General features: G+C 52.5%; 8 protein-coding genes across 8 annotated transcripts; 3 read left to right on the top strand and 5 right to left on the bottom strand.

Annotated features, from left to right (window-relative positions):
• Positions 1–422: 422 nt before the first annotated feature.
• Positions 423–1,859, bottom strand: N7477_001156 (putative Golgi matrix protein; the record flags this gene model as incomplete). The annotated part of the gene is made up of 3 exons (XM_056962819.1): positions 423–1,142; positions 1,202–1,770; positions 1,829–1,859. 3 exons carry the CDS (start codon positions 1,857–1,859, stop codon positions 423–425), a joined length of 1,320 nt encoding a protein of 439 aa, XP_056827822.1.
• A 435-nt stretch (positions 1,860–2,294) lies between these two features.
• N7477_001157 (uncharacterized protein) lies at positions 2,295–3,177 on the bottom strand (the record flags this gene model as incomplete). The annotated part of the gene is made up of 4 exons (XM_056962820.1): positions 2,295–2,695; positions 2,755–2,858; positions 3,016–3,055; positions 3,105–3,177. 4 exons carry the CDS (start codon positions 3,175–3,177, stop codon positions 2,295–2,297), a joined length of 618 nt encoding a protein of 205 aa, XP_056827823.1.
• A 2,595-nt stretch (positions 3,178–5,772) lies between these two features.
• Positions 5,773–6,066, top strand: N7477_001158 (uncharacterized protein; the record flags this gene model as incomplete). Its single annotated transcript, XM_056962821.1, has 1 exon — positions 5,773–6,066. The coding sequence occupies one exon, from the start codon at positions 5,773–5,775 to the stop codon at positions 6,064–6,066; it is 294 nt and encodes a 97-aa protein (XP_056827824.1).
• A 1,858-nt stretch (positions 6,067–7,924) lies between these two features.
• On the bottom strand, positions 7,925–10,195 carry N7477_001159 (glycerol-3-phosphate dehydrogenase GUT2; the record flags this gene model as incomplete). The annotated part of the gene is made up of 4 exons (XM_056962822.1): positions 7,925–7,989; positions 8,044–9,372; positions 9,439–9,698; positions 9,765–10,195. The coding sequence occupies 4 exons, from the start codon at positions 10,193–10,195 to the stop codon at positions 7,925–7,927; spliced, it is 2,085 nt and encodes a 694-aa protein (XP_056827825.1).
• Positions 10,196–11,875: 1,680 nt separating this feature from the next.
• Positions 11,876–13,631, top strand: N7477_001160 (cytochrome P450; the record flags this gene model as incomplete). The annotated part of the gene is made up of 4 exons (XM_056962823.1): positions 11,876–12,244; positions 12,331–13,088; positions 13,152–13,270; positions 13,321–13,631. The coding sequence occupies 4 exons, from the start codon at positions 11,876–11,878 to the stop codon at positions 13,629–13,631; spliced, it is 1,557 nt and encodes a 518-aa protein (XP_056827826.1).
• Positions 13,632–14,109: 478 nt separating this feature from the next.
• On the bottom strand, positions 14,110–14,475 carry N7477_001161 (uncharacterized protein; the record flags this gene model as incomplete). Its single annotated transcript, XM_056962824.1, has 1 exon — positions 14,110–14,475. One exon carries the CDS (start codon positions 14,473–14,475, stop codon positions 14,110–14,112), a length of 366 nt encoding a protein of 121 aa, XP_056827827.1.
• A 930-nt stretch (positions 14,476–15,405) lies between these two features.
• N7477_001162 (DASH complex subunit DAD2) lies at positions 15,406–15,896 on the bottom strand (the record flags this gene model as incomplete). The annotated part of the gene is made up of 2 exons (XM_056962825.1): positions 15,406–15,514; positions 15,724–15,896. The coding sequence occupies 2 exons, from the start codon at positions 15,894–15,896 to the stop codon at positions 15,406–15,408; spliced, it is 282 nt and encodes a 93-aa protein (XP_056827828.1).
• Positions 15,897–16,137: 241 nt separating this feature from the next.
• N7477_001163 (shugoshin family protein) lies at positions 16,138–18,152 on the top strand (the record flags this gene model as incomplete). Its single annotated transcript, XM_056962826.1, has 4 exons — positions 16,138–16,186; positions 16,253–16,685; positions 16,739–17,259; positions 17,323–18,152. The coding sequence occupies 4 exons, from the start codon at positions 16,138–16,140 to the stop codon at positions 18,150–18,152; spliced, it is 1,833 nt and encodes a 610-aa protein (XP_056827829.1).
• Between the last annotated feature and the right edge of the window lie 228 nt (positions 18,153–18,380).

Consider the following 18,380-nt stretch of genomic DNA (forward strand, 5'->3'; position numbering starts at 1 on the left):
CATGGAATCAATGCTTCCTACCTCTGCTTCCTGCTCCAGGAAACTGGACCACAGTTCGGCCAATGTTTCCTTGCTCGAAGCACCGTTGTCCATAAAATCGGTGGCAAGATTTGGTGTGCTAGGCGTGCGTAGAGGGGTACCGGGCACTCGAAGCTTGCCTGGAATACTTGAAGTTCCTGGTCGAGCCAGTCCTGCTTGTTCACGTTGTTCTGTGCGCACGAGTTAGCAAGAGGCTAATACAAACCAATGCCACTTGGACACCTACCATCGTCCCAACCCAGTAGAGCTGCGATCAGCTGGAGAATCTGGAATTTTTTTGGATCCGATCGATCCAGGGCCAGGAAGTGCAAAAGATGATTTGTGACAATGTGCCTGAGTATTACGAATGAGTAACTTGGTTGGTCTTCACTGCAAGACAAGACTCACCGGTCCACGTTGTCTTCTGGCTTCCCCTTTTTAAGAAATCGCAAGGCCTTCGTCAGATGGTCATTGAGAGTGACTGCTTCATGTCGTAGCTTGCCAATGAGAAGATTCTTCTCCTTGACCTCTTTCTCAAATGGACGCGCTCGTTCCAATTCTTCCTCCGCCACGTGAAGATTCTTTTCGGCGTCGCTTGCTTGCTGTTGTGCTTCTCGCAGAGATCGCCTCAACTCTTCAAGCTGGGAATCTGAGCTTTCCACCAGCTCCCGAAGCTCCTGTTTTCGTGCAGTTTGAATCTCCTGCAGAGCCCTTTGCAGACCGTCAACTGTCGATTGATGGCTGTCGCGGTCATTCGAAGCCTGTTCATAGGCTTCGCGGAGGTTGCTCAGCTGCTCTTCCAAATCAGTTACTCTCTCGCCCAAGTTTTCACGAATTGATCGCTCCTCCATTGCAAGGACTTCCCAGCTGTGCATAGCCTCTTTGGCCTGTTCAAATTCGGCTTGAAGGTAAGATTCATGGTCCATCAATTCTTCCTTTTCCTTGAGCCAATTTTGCTGGGATAGGTTCGTCCGATCCCGAAGGGTAGAGATCTCCCTCATCTGCTGGGCCGATGCCTCTGCAAGTTTTGATAGCTCCGTAGATTTTACTTCGAGCTGCTCCTTCAAGTTCGCGTTGTCATCCTCAAGTTCCTCGATCTGCAACCGAGCTTGCGCCAACTCTTCCTGTGTGGTCATGTAAGCAATGCCGCTCAGCAGGCATAAAACGAAAAGGTCTCACGCACAGCATCCTCCTTCATACGTTGCCCGAGCTGTGATTTGATCGTATTCACACGCTCTAGCAGGTTCTGAAATTGTGTTTCTGCCTGTTCCTTCTTGGTCTCCGAATCCTCCAACTTCTGTTGCAGCGACTCCATATCTGTCTTGTATCTGGATTGAAGCTCTTCGAGAGACTTGCGCATATCGGTGACGACGGCACGGAGTGAGTCTCGGTCTCGAACAAGCGCATCAAATCGGTCATTGGGCTCGGCCTTGTGGAAGGAAGGATCGCGGATGTCTTGAGCAGCATCTCCAGTGGGCTTCTGGCTTTCAGAATCAGAGGCATCATTCTGCGCGCTGGTATTGGTGACTTGTTGTTGAGCGCCGTGGGCGTCCGAGGTCGCCATTGAATTGGTGGATTCACCGTCGTCCTGGGTGATCTCAGCAACGATCACAATGGTAGGCAGGGAGGGCCCTTGACACACCTGGGTAGCATTATCCTTGCTTCCCGACGCATCTGGGTGCTCGTTCTCAGACTCTTGGGGATTCTCCCTGGCTTTTGCGCCCTTCTTCTTGTTCTTCTTCGATTTGGAGCCTGGTCAAGCGGGGTCAGCAGGATTACTCGCAGGGGGCTAAAGGTCCAATGGTCGCACCTTGAGTAGGCGGGAGGTTTTCTCCAGGCATGCTTGCGTCGGTTGACTGTCGGAGGGGGAGGAAGAGATGGCGATCGAAGTTCCAGGTAAACCTGTCAACAGCACTAGCGCGGGCCTGGGGTGGTGGAGAGGCCTTTCCGCCCTACGGATCGCGATGATTAATCTACCTCTGACAACACTTTGTCAACTGCATCATAACGCTTGTCTACGAGAAGTGGAGATGTCTTTTTGAATGCTCTTTCTCATACGGTATGCTTGGCATCCCTCCGTTTACTTGTCCTTGCTTCCTCATGTACAGGCATTCGACGATGGCCTCTCAAGGAACCCGCCTGTGCCTCGTCTGATCTTGTATGAATGCATTTGGGTATTGATGGAATAATGCCCATTATTTTCAAGGTATCATGGGCGCAAAGAAAGAAGGGTGTCATAGCTTCATGTACTATCGTCGACTCGCAAGTTTGTTGTCTCACATAAAGTCATCCAGGAAGTCGGCGTCTCGGTCCTGGTTGCTGCTAGCCTCCATGTTTTCTGCGCTAAACATGTCATCGTAGGCATGATCCTTCTGCCACTTGAGTTGCTCCCGCTCTCTTTTTTCCAGCTTGTCCTTTTCTCGCTGCTGGTCTCGGCTTTTTCGGTCCTCGTTCCGCTTCTTCCTCATGAACTCCTCCTTCTCTGCTCGGAGATCGGGAAACTTCTCAACGCGGGTCTTATTGAGTCGGTTGACAATCGAGTTTTCACGTTCCCGGATCAGGACTTTGCGGACCAATTTGGGGTTATGAAATGAGACCTGACCGATCGCCATCGAGCCATCCTTCTTGAGATTGGACCACGGTGTGTAGATTATGGTGATGTTGTCTTTCTTGTTTCCTGTCGTTGGGTCCGAATTACTATCTGTAGCTGTCGGTGGGTTATTCTTGTCGACTGACCTTCAATGGAATTCGCCTTAGTGAGTTGTGCGCAGTCATCGAGCAGGGGCTGCGGGATATTTTCCCATGTTTCTCCATCACGGAGGCGAACGTAGACGTGGGCACTCGAGAGGTTATCAACGTGGAACTGTGTGAGCAAGTATCAGACCATTGGTCATAACAGTGGGTGTGCAGTACAGGCAAGGAAACCGACCCTGTCGCAAGACAAAGATGTTAGTCGCACAATTCTAGACGCATTCAACCATCGCAGGTCAATCATACCAGACATCGCTTTCTAATCCAAACTGGATCAGGTCCTCATCTGACGAGAATTGTTAGGAGTGTTCCCGGCAAGCCAATCGGTGGCATACTTTCAAACTTGTCCTTGCCGACGTACAAAAAAGCGGACGGGCTGACCACGTTGGATGTGAAATAGTAGACCATGGCGACCGGTCTGCCAACTTCAGGCGGTGTTTGACAGGGCGTGTACCGGGCACGTTGGCTCAAGAAATCCCGAATTGGTGGTGGGGAAGAAGCTCACGAAATATTGACTGATGAGTCAGCGATAACTATAGATCAGCCATTGGATTGCAAAGCAAAGCACATTACACGGGCAGTCCAGGGTTCTTTGCTCATTTGTTCTCTCATACTGAAGGTGGTAGATGCCTTGATAAATGGGGATATTCAAAGGCGAGTTCCGAATTTTGATCTGATCAAGAAAAGAGAAGATGTCAACAAAACGTTCAGAGAGCGGGCTTGTCCTGGACATTTGGAAGTAAACACGATACAGTCTTTAGGGCTCACGACATCTCGTTGGTCGAAGCTCTGGTTTCTTACACTATATAATGAGCAGACGTTCATGGGTCATTGAGTCCCTGTCAAATAGAGGCCTCGGTAACTCCAAATTACGAATGGCGCGAGGAGGCCAATCCCAGAGCAGGGTATGATGTGCTTGCTCTGCATAGATCTTCACGGTCAAACGCGTTGATCGGTGATATTCTCAAGGCAACTTGGACTCTTGCCGAGCAAAAGAAGATCTTCAATCGATGGATTCATATCCTATCTTGAGGTTCCGATATGAGCAAAGAAATGCAAAAGGAATACTCAAGAAATCTAGGAAGAGTTAGGCAATATAATAAGCCAAACCAGAGAATATAGCACACATTCAAAGGGTAAAGAAAAGTTGACAGTAGTAAGGGTTGACAGGAAGGTCAAAGCGGCGGAAGAGAATCCAAGTTCAGAGATCGGTCTGCACTTGAGTAACCATCTCATCTCAATTCATCCTAATTCATCTCACCCCCAGCTCTCCTACTCCCATGCTACCTCATGCTCGTAGCCTTTGGAACAGGGAAGAACACCACGGAAGCAATCACCGGAAGGAGTCTGGTTCGTTCGCGGATTTAGGCTTTGCGCGGTGGAGCCAGGAACCGGAGAACTGTGCTTGACTTCCTCCCTCTCTGACTTCATCTCAGCTCCAGGTTTCATCGTCAATTTTCCCCGATCCGCTACATATGAGTAGATCGATATCTCAGAGACCCGTTTGATGCACTGGCGTGGGAAACTCGATAGAGACTTCATTCCGGCGCAATAGCCTCTCTGAGTTCTAGCTTCCTTCTAGCCAGTGCGAGACTTCGACCGACTCTCCACGCCCCTGACGTATCAGGCTCAGCCCGATTTGCTTTCTGGCCTCGGGAAACCGTTAATGTGCTGTTCGTCGCCTCGGAGATCACGAACCTGAAATGGACTCAAATTATGAGACCATGCGGCGGCCCTGTCGTCCGCGTCTATGTCGGCGAGACATTCTGAAACGGCCCAGAGACGCGCCTAATCAGCGATGGAACCAGATGTGGTGCCAAAGTGGAATCTTCTCAGTTGACAAATACATTCCGCAAGAGGGTCATCTTGCTGTCTCCAATTCCTATGACGTCTGAGCCGAGATAGATGGAGCCGGGTGTGCGCGGCCAACACAACCGACAAAGCCCGGCACAAGTCACCAATTGGGAATAAGAAAAAAAAAGATCGGGAAAACAGAAAAACCAAACAGAAAACAGAAGAACAGCAAAACAGAAGAGAAAGAAGAAAAACGCGAAAAAGAGAGACCCAAGCTCAGCACTGTTTCGTGAATTCTTGAGCCGCTCTATGTTCAGGGTCTCTGCGTCAGACCTGAGTCAAGCCAATATGAGTTCGAGGATCTCCAATCGATCTTAGTTTGTCATGGTGAACAGCCGGACAGATCCTGGAAGCGGGAAATGGCTAGCTCGGGGCTGTTTTAGAGGAGCCTCACCGTTCCCGGGCTAGCAATTCTCCACTCAACTGATGCACCGGACTTGATACTTGGTGGGCTCGGAGAAATGTATGTCTGTTGCTCGCAAATTGGATTGCGCCTCTAATGTCAGGCTAAGCGACCTGTCCGACCCTTGAACCCTATGGCCCAACGACGAATCAGGGCCTCGCATACGTGGACTCGTCTCGATCCTCCCCGGCTAGCTCGATCCTAGCCGGAGCATGTCATAATTTGGGCCAGAAAAACCGTTACGCCAAGGATGGTTAACGCTTCCACAGCGGGCGAGCCCGTTCATAGCAAACCACACCCCACTACCCTCCTGTTCATATTTCAAAGATATCCCTTCCTGGACATCCCCGTGGCCTTTTTAAAGGAAATTCCTTCCTGCTTCATCCTCTTTTTCCCGGGATGAAGTCCGATCCGGGTCTGTCCTTTTACATCGGAATCTATAAAACTAAACTTGACTGCTACTGGTGTTTTTCCGCGTGTCACCCTTAGCATCTCGGACTACTGGATCGGGTCCCTCCCTCCCCCTCCCCTTTCCTTTGCTCCACTTCGGCCCCGTTGGATTATAGAAAAAGCCGCCAGTCTTCCATCTGGTCGCATGCCAGATTTCGCCTTCTTGTCCTTCTTCCCGTCTCAATCCTCGTCGGCTTTCCTCGCGCATATTTCCAATCGCCTTCGCCATCTGCGGCGGTCCCCAGTCACGAACTTCTAGAGGACCCCGCATTTGCCATCTTCGCGTTGATCTCGCCATGCCTGGCTCGTCAAACTATCCAGATGCCATCCGACAGGCTCTTGACCGTGCCCGGGACTGTGAAAACGGTCCTGTGGACGCTCCAACTTCCGCTATCCTCGAAGCTGCTCTTGCGGATCTATGGAGCCGGATTTCCGCCGCACCCGAAACCTATGTCCCTAGTCCAGATGAATTCGCACTTTTCAATTACTTCCTCCGTCGATTTCAGGGCAATCCTGTAGCCCGACGGGTTGTGAGCCGATTCTGGGACAACTATCAGGCCCCGGCCAACACCGATGCAAACAATAAATAACCAGCACGAAGAACCCCAGGCTGACTCGAGATATGCTACCCAGCTGACTATGTGTCTGCCACCCAAGGCAGCTTTCCAGTTTGTGGGCATCCCAGAATCTCCATGATGGTAGAGCCTGCATCTCTGCAAGCCTGCTGCACTTTGTCGCATGCTGGCACAAATCTGGACAAAAGGCATGCCACGACGCTTGGCTCATGAGGTACTCCGCAGGTGAACACACCGACCATCCCCCGCTGCAGAAGAGAAGTCTCCAATGATGAAAGCTGGGGGCGGAGGAGTAGTCCAGGGCGACTGTCTTCTGGTTGGGCTCTTCTACTCCTCTCTGGCCATTCGGTCTAGGAGGTGGGGGGATAGGGCCAGTATGGTGCGGACCGTTGCGCTTCCAGCGGGAGTCGGTGTGTGGTGCATCGATCCCTGTCTTAGTCGGGACCGCATGCATAGGACAGGGCATCTCCGCATGCCACACAGACCTAATTGAAGACGAACACTTTGTCTCATGGATACTACATAACAAATCTGATGTTGTATGACAATGATCGCACTGTCATAGCACATACAGTTGACATGATGTCAATCTCACGATGATTGCTGTCTATAAAGCGCGGATAACAGACATCTGCATGATTCCATTAGGGTATTCTCCAACTGGCTCACTAGCGACCATGGGACAGTGGGTCAAGTATACTCCGGTAGTCTAGTTGGGATGGAGAACCTGTTGATAGCCGGCCGGTGACGAGTGTTGAGAATCCTCGGATGTATATAGCCGATCGAAAGCGACGCCAAGACAGGTGATAAAATCCGATGCAGATCCAAGGCATCACATCAACGATAGGACCTCATGGAATGGCGGAAGTGATGGTTAGTGGAATACCAGCTTCCTCGTACCAATGTAGCTTAGTCTCAGCAGCACAGTCTCCGGTGGCCAAGCACCAGGGTGATTGCGAAGCCTGTGACAAGCCCTGAACAACAACTTTGTCGTTGCCTTCTCACAAGCTCGGAACCATTGATGTGATGGAAGAATGTAGTCCCACAATAAAATCAATCAAGATCAACCGCCGCACCTTGAAGATCGAATAGCCGGGTATCCACGACAAGAATGCGCCCTCGAAGTCCCACAAAGACGGTTGTAGCTTGAAAGAAGTCTTTGACTCTCCGATACAGGAACCAGAAAGAAAAATCCCAGGAGATCGAAAGGCGGCGAAAGGGGGAAGTTTCGTGAAGCAACCAGTCCGGCAACCAGATATTCCGACTGGATCATTGGCACAATACATACCGTGCGGCCCAAACCCCCGGCTGAAGACCGGAATCTCTGTGGTCATCATTTAAGATCAATCTGAGAAATGGTATAGACGGTGGCCCATGCTGCCCAAGCCACAGACGTCTGGGAAGGCACAAAATGGTGCCACAAAATGGCACCGCGAAGCAGATGGGCATACATGGACTTCATCACAGGATTTACACCACCAGGAGCATCACCGACTGTCAGCGCCAAAGGGCCTTGAAAACCGCCATGGCATCGCAAATTTTGGCAGAGGAATCCTCTGGCTTAAGATGACGTTGCAGGTGCAGTCAAGGAATGTTTTGCTCTTGTTCGATAGCGAGTATGATGATGGTACGGTGAAGGGGTTGACGGCAACATACCCTCAAGGATTGCAGCTGCCATTCATAGCGATCTTCTGTACTCGATGGAGATCCTCATCAGGAGAACTAGGTTTGCTCTCCAATCTATTTGTGCTGGCAAGAGTGAAGAGCCACCCCTTTTGGTATGAAAAGGAGCGAGGTTGGGACACGGATGAAACAAGGAAGACAACTCTATTTGTACAATCACTATTTCTAGCTTATTTATCAACCCACACATCTAACTGGCCGGAGCTGCAGCCGGTTGGGCAATGGATTCGCCCTCGAGAATATCCGCCGGCGGGTCTGGCAATGGGTCAGCAACTGATCGAAAGGGTTATAGGATTGGTGGAGACTAACCAGTGCGGGAGAAAGTCTTGCGCTCATGCGCATCGACATCCCTGACGCGCCCATTCACGACTTCTTGTCGAGACATTCCGAGCAGGCTCTTGGGGAGACCCATCGAAGAGAGGTACTTGACCGAATCCTTCCATTCCGTGTCCTTGCGGTGGCTGGACCAGTTCAGCTCCTCGCCCATCAGGTCAATCACGCTGGGAAGCGCTTCCAAGGCAGCCTCGGCGTTCAAAAAGGCCAGACGAGTGCGGCGGGCGATCACGTCGACGGCGGTCTGAGCATACTCGTGGCGGACGGCGTAGCGGACCTCACCGTCAACGAAGGGGTACATGGGGGAAATACGGCAGCCACGCACGGGGAAGCGAGCATTGGTCGGAGCCGACAGGGCGGCTACCTGCCACGCACGGTCACCGTACGAGATGGTGAGGTGCTGAGCGACATCAGTCTCGAGACCGAAGTGCTGAATCAGGTTGATGAAGAGAGTCTTGGAGAAACCGTGAGCACCAATCAGGCGAACCTGGTGAGTCTGGCAGGAACCGTCCAGGGTGGCACCATCGGCCACCAGGCCGCTGCCACCGACACCACTGATATCCGGAAGGTTCTTGACCTCTCGAGGCTTCAAGTTGAACTGGCTGATAGCTTCATCTACGGCCTCCTCGGCCATCTGACGGTAGGTGGTCCACTTGCCACCGGCACAGGTCAACAAGCCCGAGGGCGAGACGGAGATCAGGTGGTTGCGAACGAGGGCCTGGGAGCTGGTCTTGTTAGGATCGCGCACCAGAGGACGAATGCCCGACCAGGCAGCCAGAACGTCGCTACGATTGACGGTGATGTCCGGAGCGAGGTACCCACGAATCTCCGACAGAATCCAGTTGATGTCCTGCTCAGAGGGCTCGGGTTGCTGAGTGATTTCGGTGGGCGCATCGGTGGTACCGGCAATAGTGTTACCCTGCCAGGGAAGGAAGAAGATGACACGGCCGTCAGAGGTAGAGGGGTCGATTAGGCCCATGTTCGAAGGACTATAGTATCCAGGCAGAATGACGTGGACACCGGAACTGGGAGCCACGATTTCCTTGGTGTCAGGCTCGTCCATCTTGCGGATGGAGTCAGTGAAGGGACCAGTGGCGTTGATGATACCCTTGGCGCGGATGCTGAATTCCTCAGTCTCCTCGCCATCCTTGGAAGGGATCACATCCTTCATGCGCGCACCGCACAGCTTGCCGTTGGCATCCTTGGTCAACCCGGTAACTTCCATGTGGTTCACGACAGTACTACCATAAAGAGCAGCCGTCATGGCGAGCGAAACGTTCATCCGGGAGTCATTGTGTGCGCCATCTTAAATCTGTCAGTCATGGTCCATGGCATTTTTCCTCCGAATGAACAAAGAAGGGGTTCTCCTACCGTAGTAAACCATAGCACCGATCACATTTTCGCGCTTCAGCATGGGGAAGGCATCAATCGCCTTGCTCTTCGTCAAGAAATACGAGCTCTCAATGCCTTCCGAACCAGCCAGGAAGTCATAGGCCTTGCAACCAGCCCAGAAATAGGGAGCCTGCCACAATTTCTGCAGGGGGACCATGATGGGAAGCCATTGCGAAAGGTGAGGAGCAGTATTCAAGAAATATTTGCGCTCACGAAGAGCTTCCTTCACCAACTTATACCTGCCACGCGACACGAATTAGCCAACTTGCTGGGCGCCGAGTGCCCCAGGCAAAGGGAAGACTGACTGATTGTAGTCCAATTCCCACACCGCTTTCTCCAAATAGCGCACACCACCGTGCACCAACTTGGTACTCTTGCTGCTGGTACCGGCACTGAAATCATCACGCTCAACCACGGCGACCTTCAAACCGCGGGTGGCGGCATCCAAGGCAATACCGGCACCTGTCGCACCACCTCCAATGACCAACAGGTCGTACTCCTCCTCGGTCTGGCTCCGCTTCAAGTCCTGGATCTGCTCGAGGCGGGACTTGATGACGGGGAAGACGGGCGGCACCAGTTTGCCTTCCCGGTAGCCGGGCGGGGGCACTGCGGGAGCTTCGAGACCGGGAATGTTGCGCGGGCGGTAGGAGATGTACAGGACTCCCGCTCCGGCGGCCGCAGCCGCCGAAGTGTAGAGCAAAGGTCGCAGAAACTTGCGCGAATGACGAGCGGCCATTATCCGATGGCTGGATTATTAGTCCCTAACAATTCGTACAATTGAAGTCGTAGGGGAAGAAATCGACCGAGTCGATGGCGAATGAAGGGGGAAAGTGGATGAGAGGAGATGGAAGAAGAGAGAGAGAGAGAGAGAGAGAGAGAGAAAAAAGAAACGAGAAGGTTCACAAAAGCGTAGCTACTACCTAAGGACTAATGGGTACTTGGTACTCGGTACGTGGTACTTGGCAGAGAAGTCAGCACTATGAAGGCAAGATTTGCGGGAAATGGGGGGGCTTCGGGGGGGGTTTCTGTTATCGCTACACCTTCCCTCCAACCGGTCACTTGGCTGCATCCAGCCCTGCGTCATTCCCCTTAATAAGATCCAGCCCAATTGGAGACTCAAGTGGATCCAGATGACGGCGTCCCGACGCCTGCGATGAGATTCCTCCACCAATAATCGGCTCGGCAGGCCCTGTTGAAATCCACCCGGAGTTCCGCCCCGACTACACATGTGACGCGCAGAGATTTCGCGCTTTCTCTCTCTTTATCTGGTGTTGGTGGATTACTGAACATCCCGATTGTCATTTGGTACGAGTCTCCTGGTTGTTGGCAGGTCTGACGAATTATCTCTCCCTGTCTGTTTTCCTTTCGGAACTCGATCATCGTTGGCAGGGACTCAAACGAATCTCTTCCTGGGCAGCTGGACTGGTTCCACTCTAGATCGCGGCCCCAGTTTTCAGGGGTGACTGCCAGGTTCGCAGATCCACTCTTCTCTCATAGTGTGTCATCTCAACCCGCCATGGTGAAGAAAACCGGATGAGATCCACATCCCCATGCCAGGTTCGCATTTGCGCTCCTTGCTCCCTGGAATGCGCTAAATGGCGATCCCCTGAGTGGAGCACAATTCAGACCCGTGCAAGAGTGGAGGCTTTTGATTGCTTACAGTATAAATGATGCCAGGACATGGTCTCCAGCCGCCTATTTATCAATGACTATCAGTAGATCTGACTAGGGTCAGTAGCGCTTTGAGCCGCGTTCCCGAGCTCCCGACCATATTCAGTGCACAATAATCGAGGCTTGATCCTACCTCGCAGGATGACCTTACTGTCAATATCAACTCGGGTCCATTCAACCACAATTGTGCATCCCATGAGTTGAATGCCGGGCCTGGGAATATCTATATACCTTGGTCACGGATTCGGTCCGTCGGCCTGAACAGGTATCTATGGCCAATATGTCTTGACTTGATCAGGACGTTTACAAAAGACTATTATGAAGAATTTACATGGAGACTGGAATTGGTGTCAACGGGACTTGTTCCCATGTCTCGAGGGTTGGCAGGGCGAAGAGGTTAAGAGGTGAAGGTCCACTCGGGAATGATGGAGGCCTCATTGATCTATTCTTAGCTTCAATAGCTACTCTAGATCGAAAGAATGTCAAATAAGCGGTGTATGCAGACTATCCTAGTCGAAGGACATGGACGAATTCTCCGAGCGCTAGATTTCCGGTAGAGGGCAGGGCGGGTGGATTCCGCGCGGAACTCGGCGCAGTGGCCTGGGGTAAATGTGTGGGGTAGCACTTTCTCATCGGGTTGACGGGGAGCTCTGGCACGGAAAGGTTTCCATGCCGCCGGTACCTCGATCCTCTGAGGGTCTCTTATAACTTGGCTGGTGAGACTTGGGAAATCAACTATTCAACTATGGCCATCGCAACAGTATTATCGGCCCTCCAGGGTAGAGTGATTCACTCTCCCTGGCAGTCATTGGGCGTCACCATTCTCATCCTACCCGTCCTATATATTGTGCTCAACGAATTCATTCGCTATTCAGCCCGCGTCAAAGGGATGCAGGGCCCTACCGGCCTACCGTTGATTGGGAACCTGGCTCAGATTCGAACGAACGCGGCTGAGCAGTATCGCTTATGGGCAAAGAAGTTCGGATCCGTGTACCAGATTCAGCTCGGGAATATTCCCGTCGTCGTGGTTAACTCTGCAGCTGCGGCAAAGGTCCTTTTCGGCCAGAATGCCCAGGCTTTGAGCTCGCGCCCGGAGTTCTATACGTTTCACAAGGTGAGTTCGGCGGAGTTTGATCACTCTTTAATTTTTTTTTTTTTATTTTTTTCCGCGCCTGTAGACTCACGCCAGCCCTTCTATAGATCGTCTCTAACACATCGGGCACGACTATTGGAACTTCACCCTACAGCGACTCACTGAAGCGCCGCAGAAAGGGGGCTGCCTCGGCCCTCAATCGGCCGGCGGTCGACACGTACGTCCCTCACTTAGATGTGGAGTCCAAGGCCTTCGTGGACGAGCTGAATCGATATGGTCATGGCGGCAAGACCCCCATTGATCCAATGCCCATGATCCAGCGCCTAAGTCTGAGTCTGGCTTTGACTCTGAACTGGGGCGTTCGGATCGCCTCGCAGGAAGAAGACTTGTTCGATGAGATTACCCAGGTCGAGGAGGAGATTAGCAAGTTCCGCAGTACCACGGGTAATTTGCAAGATTACATTCCTCTCTTGCGGTTGAACCCGTTCAGCAGCAATACACAGAAGGCGGCAGAGATGCGCATGCGACGAGACAAGTATTTAGGATCTCTCAATCGAGACTTGGACGACCGAATGGAAAAGGGTATTCACAAGCCATGCATTCAGGCCAACGTGATCTTGGACAAGGAAGCCAAATTGAATAGCGAGGAACTCATTTCGATCAGCCTGACAATGCTCTCCGGTGGCCTTGATACGGTCACTACGCTTGTTGCGTGGAGTATCGGTCTCCTCTCGGCACGACCTGATGTGCAGGACAAGGCTGCCGAGGCGATTCAGGAGATGTACGGCACCGACGAGCCTATGTGCTCTGCAACCGACGATCAGAAATGCGCATACGTTACAGCGCTGGTGAGAGAATGCCTTCGGTAAGAGCTCATTTTAGATCATCTCTATCATCAATCAGCCAAGCTAACCAGACGCTCTTACAGGTACTTCACGGTTCTTCGACTCGCCCTCCCGCGAACCTCAATCCGGGACATTACGTACCAGGGTACCGTGATTCCCAAAGGTACCGTCTTCTTCTTGAATGCCTGGGCATGCAATATGGGTAAGTGGCCGTCCCGCGTCCTGCCGGGCTCAACTCATCCCTCTTCCCAGACCCAGACGTGTGGACCGACCCGGACGTGTTTCGGCCGGAGCGATGGTTGGAGCAACCGGACGCACCCCTGTTCACTTACGGCATGGGCTACCGCATGTGCGCCGGGTCGCTGCTGGCCAATCGTGAGCTTTATCTGGTCTTCATGCGGACACTCAACAGTTTTCGCATCGAACCCTACGATGACACGGACTGGCACCCCGTTCGTGGCAACTCCGATCCGACCAGTCTGGTGGCCATTCCCCAAAAGTACAAGGTGCGGTTCGTGCCCCGGAATGCGGATGCATTAAATCAAAGTTTGGCGACATCCTGAACGGGGCCGGGGTACTTACAAACCGTAGCTAGGTGAGAGGGGCCATAGAGCGCCTGACAGATGGGAGATTTTAGCCCGAGGAACTAGGTGGAGCATCTACCCGACCTGCTCCACTGTTTACGAGAGAGGTATGAAACGCTTTGGCCAATTGTTGCTCCACGGAGCTTGTTCATTCGATGTAGTCTACATTCTGGCATCAGATCCATCGCCCCACGGGCTTTACATTCTGCATCATGAGCTCATTAAAACCTTCCAACTCCAAATATATCACAGAGGCTTTGTAAAAAAGAAAATGAAGAGGGTATATAGTGTCGTGAAGAGCAAGAGGTGATTCAAATCCAAGCCAATTTTCCGAGTTTTTAACCAAATTGACGCCGAGGTGGTTTTCCGTATGCAATGTTTAGCTGAGAGCAAGGGCATCGATGCCCGCAAAGTAAGCAGGCCATGTCCAGATTGGTCGAGGCAGGGTCTGACATGATCAAGAAGTGGTCAATCGTCGCTTCAGGTCTCGGACGGGATCGAAGGAGCTCGCATAGTCACGGAGTTCATCCTGAAGGTGATCGGAGATGGTGGCATTTGATGCGTGGCTCCTCAGGGAGGATAAAGAGGTTTGGGAGGAGGAAGCCGATAGGCTTCGTGCCGATCGCATATCAATGTTGGAATCGGCTGTGGATGAACGAGAGTGTGAGTGAGAGTGTGACTTGGTGGCCTTTCGAGGCTGCAAGCTATCTTCGGGAGAAGTTCGATCCAGCTCGACGAGTCGGCATGATTGAGAGCAGTAGGGACCGCCGGAGGTCTGGCGATCACAGACGAGACAGAAATCCAAAGACCATTCGGTAGACATGGTGGGCGAGGAAGGAGTCGTGTAGGGAAATTGGGAAGAGGTACCCAAGGCCCAAGAAAGAGGCGAGGTGCAAATATGTACTGGAGGTTGAACACGATCACCTTCATGGGTCCACCGTGTTACCGTCAGGCCACACCCGGGTACGAGGCAAATAATATAGCAAGATGATGGCACGGATAAGCCCTGCAGCCTAGCACGGCTCACGATGATTGCCGGGGGGGGGGGTTGGAATTATGGCGTGGCTCGGGCGCTTAAGACGAAAAAGAGGACCTGGCGAGAATTCCAGCTGCAGGAACCTCGAACGGGCAAACATCGCCCAAGGTCTCCACTCATGTCGTGCCTCGCGAGCCCGTCATCTGCCCACATGAGGTCCGAGCCCCTCGGGTGTTGGATGCCTGGGACGAGGTGGACTAGGGACTATCCTGGTGGTGGTGCCGAAAACCGTGTACATCTTCATGAAGATCATGGGCTACCTTTTGCCGTGATCACTAGTTTTGATTGTCCATGGCGTAGCGCCGGAAACTATGATAAGGTAAGATGGGAGATACTCCTCATCCTGCGTCACTCGGCGTCGCTCTGGGGCGCTCTTGGTTGGCTCGTCCACCTCTCACCTCGGACCCCCTCTCCTCCAGATAAACTCGGGCTGCATTGACTACGCTACAGGGTCACGCGATGATCGCTTAAGGAATGTTAATCCCCTGAAATGCGGGGGCGATGATGCGATCTTGCCTCGTGCTTGGGCCCAGCACGATCGTGATCCTGGTCGCTCCAACCTCCCTCCGGGCCTATGGTGATAGGCAATTGGGTGAACTGCCAGGGTAGAAGGGGAGGCCCGAATTTAAGGCTAGTCGCACAGGGAATTCGAGAAGGTGTGAGCCGCAGTGGTAATCAGTCGCCTAGGACGGCAATGGTTGAAAAGAACCAGACGCCTCATTCGCCAGTCTTGTCGCGATGCTCAGCGGGGATGCGAACCAAAGTGGCTGGTAAGCGAGACGGAGATTCGTCTGTCTCGGGTCCAGTGGACTCAGTGGGAGATCCACTAGCTTTGTCTGTGATAAGGTCAGTCATGGCAGTTCCCCTCTGATAAGCATACTCTCAAGCTTACTGGAGGCAAGGCTGATAGCACGGAGGACATTGTCCCAATTTGCAAGCACGCATGCAACAGCTGGAGACATATTAGTAGGCGTGCAGTCGCAGGGGGCGGAGGAGAACCACCTTCGGTTCCATCTTTCAACGTGGCAATTTTACTCTCGAGGGCTTGCATTTGCATGGCCAACGTCCCACTTCAAATCCCGCAGCTGTCGTAGATTGTCCAGCTCGGCCTTTTTGGCCGCGATACGGGTGGCCAACGCCGACGAAGGCTGAGAAGGCTGGCGAAGCCCGGCTCCGGGCAACATGGTCGACCGAGACGAATAGGCCATGGGGAAATGTGGCGCTCGTTCAGAGAACGCTCGTAGTTCGCGTGGTTTGCGTAGTTCTCAACAGTATGTTCGAACTACGTGATCCTCGGTCACGCGTTCCTGGAGGGGCAGCTGAGTCATCCAAATATGCGCTAGGCTCAATGCAGGTAAACATCAACAGCCGTGTTTACCTCTGATCTTCGATACTTCATTTCCCACAGCGCTTCTTGCATCCACCTGTCAATCGGCCTCTTTTGCCACCATGGCTCGGCTGAACGACTTTGCTGCTCCATCGGAGTCTGTTGAGGCTTGTAAGTCCCCTCTATCCTCCCCTTCCCCTTTTCCGACCGACTCCCTGGATTGACGCGATGCTTCAGTGAAGCGTCGTTTCGTGCGACAAAATCGCGAGATTGCACGAGTCAACTCGATGCAGTCACTGCGCATCCGCAGCCTAGAGTCCGAAGTGTCCCACCTCCTTGGGGAAAATGTTTCACTGCGGGAACAAGTCATCAACCTCACTCAAGAGCTGGAACGACTAGAATCAGCCAAATTGCTCCACGATGGGATCTACAAGATTAAGAGTCGCCTGGATGCAAAACTCGCCGAGCTCAATGGAATCGCATTGGAGCTAGGAATGTTACCACGCAAGGTCGGCAAGGTTGGAGACAAGTCTGGCGATTCAGATCACCCAAAAGCGACCGCACTAGACGCGAGACCTCGAGCGATAAATTCAGATTGCAATGCTGAAGTTGACGACAGCAAGCTCCCAGCCATATTGGAGGATAAATATTTCCCGCGCAGGACACTGGAGTAAGGCCTACACCGATACCATGATCTATTTATTACCTTGCTAAACTTTGCAGACCTCAAGAAATTCACAATCTCGTTCAGACCGATCACAGTCTGCCCAACTCTCCCCACATTATTCATCTAGATCACGATCACTCCGATAATACCTCAGATCATTCCAGCCCCACTTCAAGCAAACCCTTACGAGAGCGCCAGTCTGAGGCCGGTGCCCCTGCTCTAGAGCCATCTCTTCCCCCCACGCTCGAGACACGAAAGAAGAAAAAGAAGACGGGCTCGTCAGAGCCTTTTTCCGAGAGCATGGTCCCGCCAGAGATTTCAAGTCCGAAGACTGGCGACGCACAACCTGAGAAATCCGGATCGAAGCGCAAATTCAAGCCCGAGGACGATGGATTCTTGTTCGATACGGCGCCGGAAGATGATGAGTTTCAATTTCGTCGTCCGAGTCATAGCCCATTCAAGCAAAGAGAAGCGTGTGATCTCATGCGTCGGGACCTTTCGCCTAGCAAAACACCGGTGAACATGAAGCGAGGATCGTCGAGCGTCGGGGCCAGCAAACGAAAGGTTCTTGAGCCGAGTACGCCAATTAATTCCCCGCCCCATTGATTTCATGTACAAATTGTCTGATGATATGAAACAGAAAGCGCAAATGCCACCCTGGGATCTCCAAAAAAGGCTCGAGCAGTTCTACAGCCTGACGACAAGATGGTGCCGAAAACAGGAAGGGACGAAAATATCAAGTCTCCCGCTAAGCCCAAGGAGCTGGAGAGTAGCAGAACCAAACTTCTGAGTCAGAAGCCACGCGTTCGATCGACTCCAACGCTACAAAAGCAGAAACGCTCCAGCCGATCTACGGAGTTTGACGAAGCACATGACCAGTCTGTTCCCATCACGCTCAAAGACTCGCCCGTGGCCAGATCTGGAGGGGGGCTCATGGGAGTGTCTGATTTGGCTGCATCTCGGCCCTCGCGCCGTCGTGGTGCTGTGGTCAGCTACGCGGAGCCCAACCTCCGAGACAAGATGCGCCGCCCGACGAGTGAACTGGCAGACGCAGTTACAGTTGGTGGGTCTCGCAGATCGTCCAGTTTCCAGCTTCGTGAGAGTTTGGACAACGAGAACGACCATTCAAGAAAGAGCGGGGCTGGTTCCAGTTCTTCCTTGAATGTCAATTTTCCTGCAGACTTGGCTCTCGCAGACCAGGCAATCGACATGATCATCAAAGACAATGCATCGGCGCAATTATTGGAGACCGTCTCTCGTCGAAGACAATCCCGGCGGCATTCGTCGAATCCGAACAGCACCACTCGACACGTATCATCGCATGACGTGGACATCGGAGAATTGCCGTCCACTTCCGCGCAGATGAACGGTGCGGAAGGCGAGGAAACTCCCGGGGGGCACTCTGCAATGGATGAAGTATCTCGGCGAGAAACTCGCGTTGCGGCAAGGAGAAAGAGTATGATGGTGTGAGGGCCTGTGCCCCAACTTCTAAGCTTTAATCGTGTATTTACATTTTGAACTGTCCTTTGCTGCAGCTAGGATATACAGATACCCTCTTCTTGCATTTTTGGTCTGCCAATCCACGGTTTTATTATTCGGTTCCAGCGTTCTCGGATGCGTAGACCGAAGATGATTAACCCCCTCGAGGAGGCGCATGTCATAGTTCATTGAATCGTAGATTATTCGTTGCTGGATCTT

Source organism: Penicillium maclennaniae, assembly GCF_028827695.1.
Source record: "Penicillium maclennaniae strain IBT 15551 chromosome Unknown utg000001l:1.0-3280838.0:1.0-3283122.0, whole genome shotgun sequence".
Taxonomy (NCBI): domain Eukaryota; kingdom Fungi; phylum Ascomycota; class Eurotiomycetes; order Eurotiales; family Aspergillaceae; genus Penicillium; species Penicillium maclennaniae.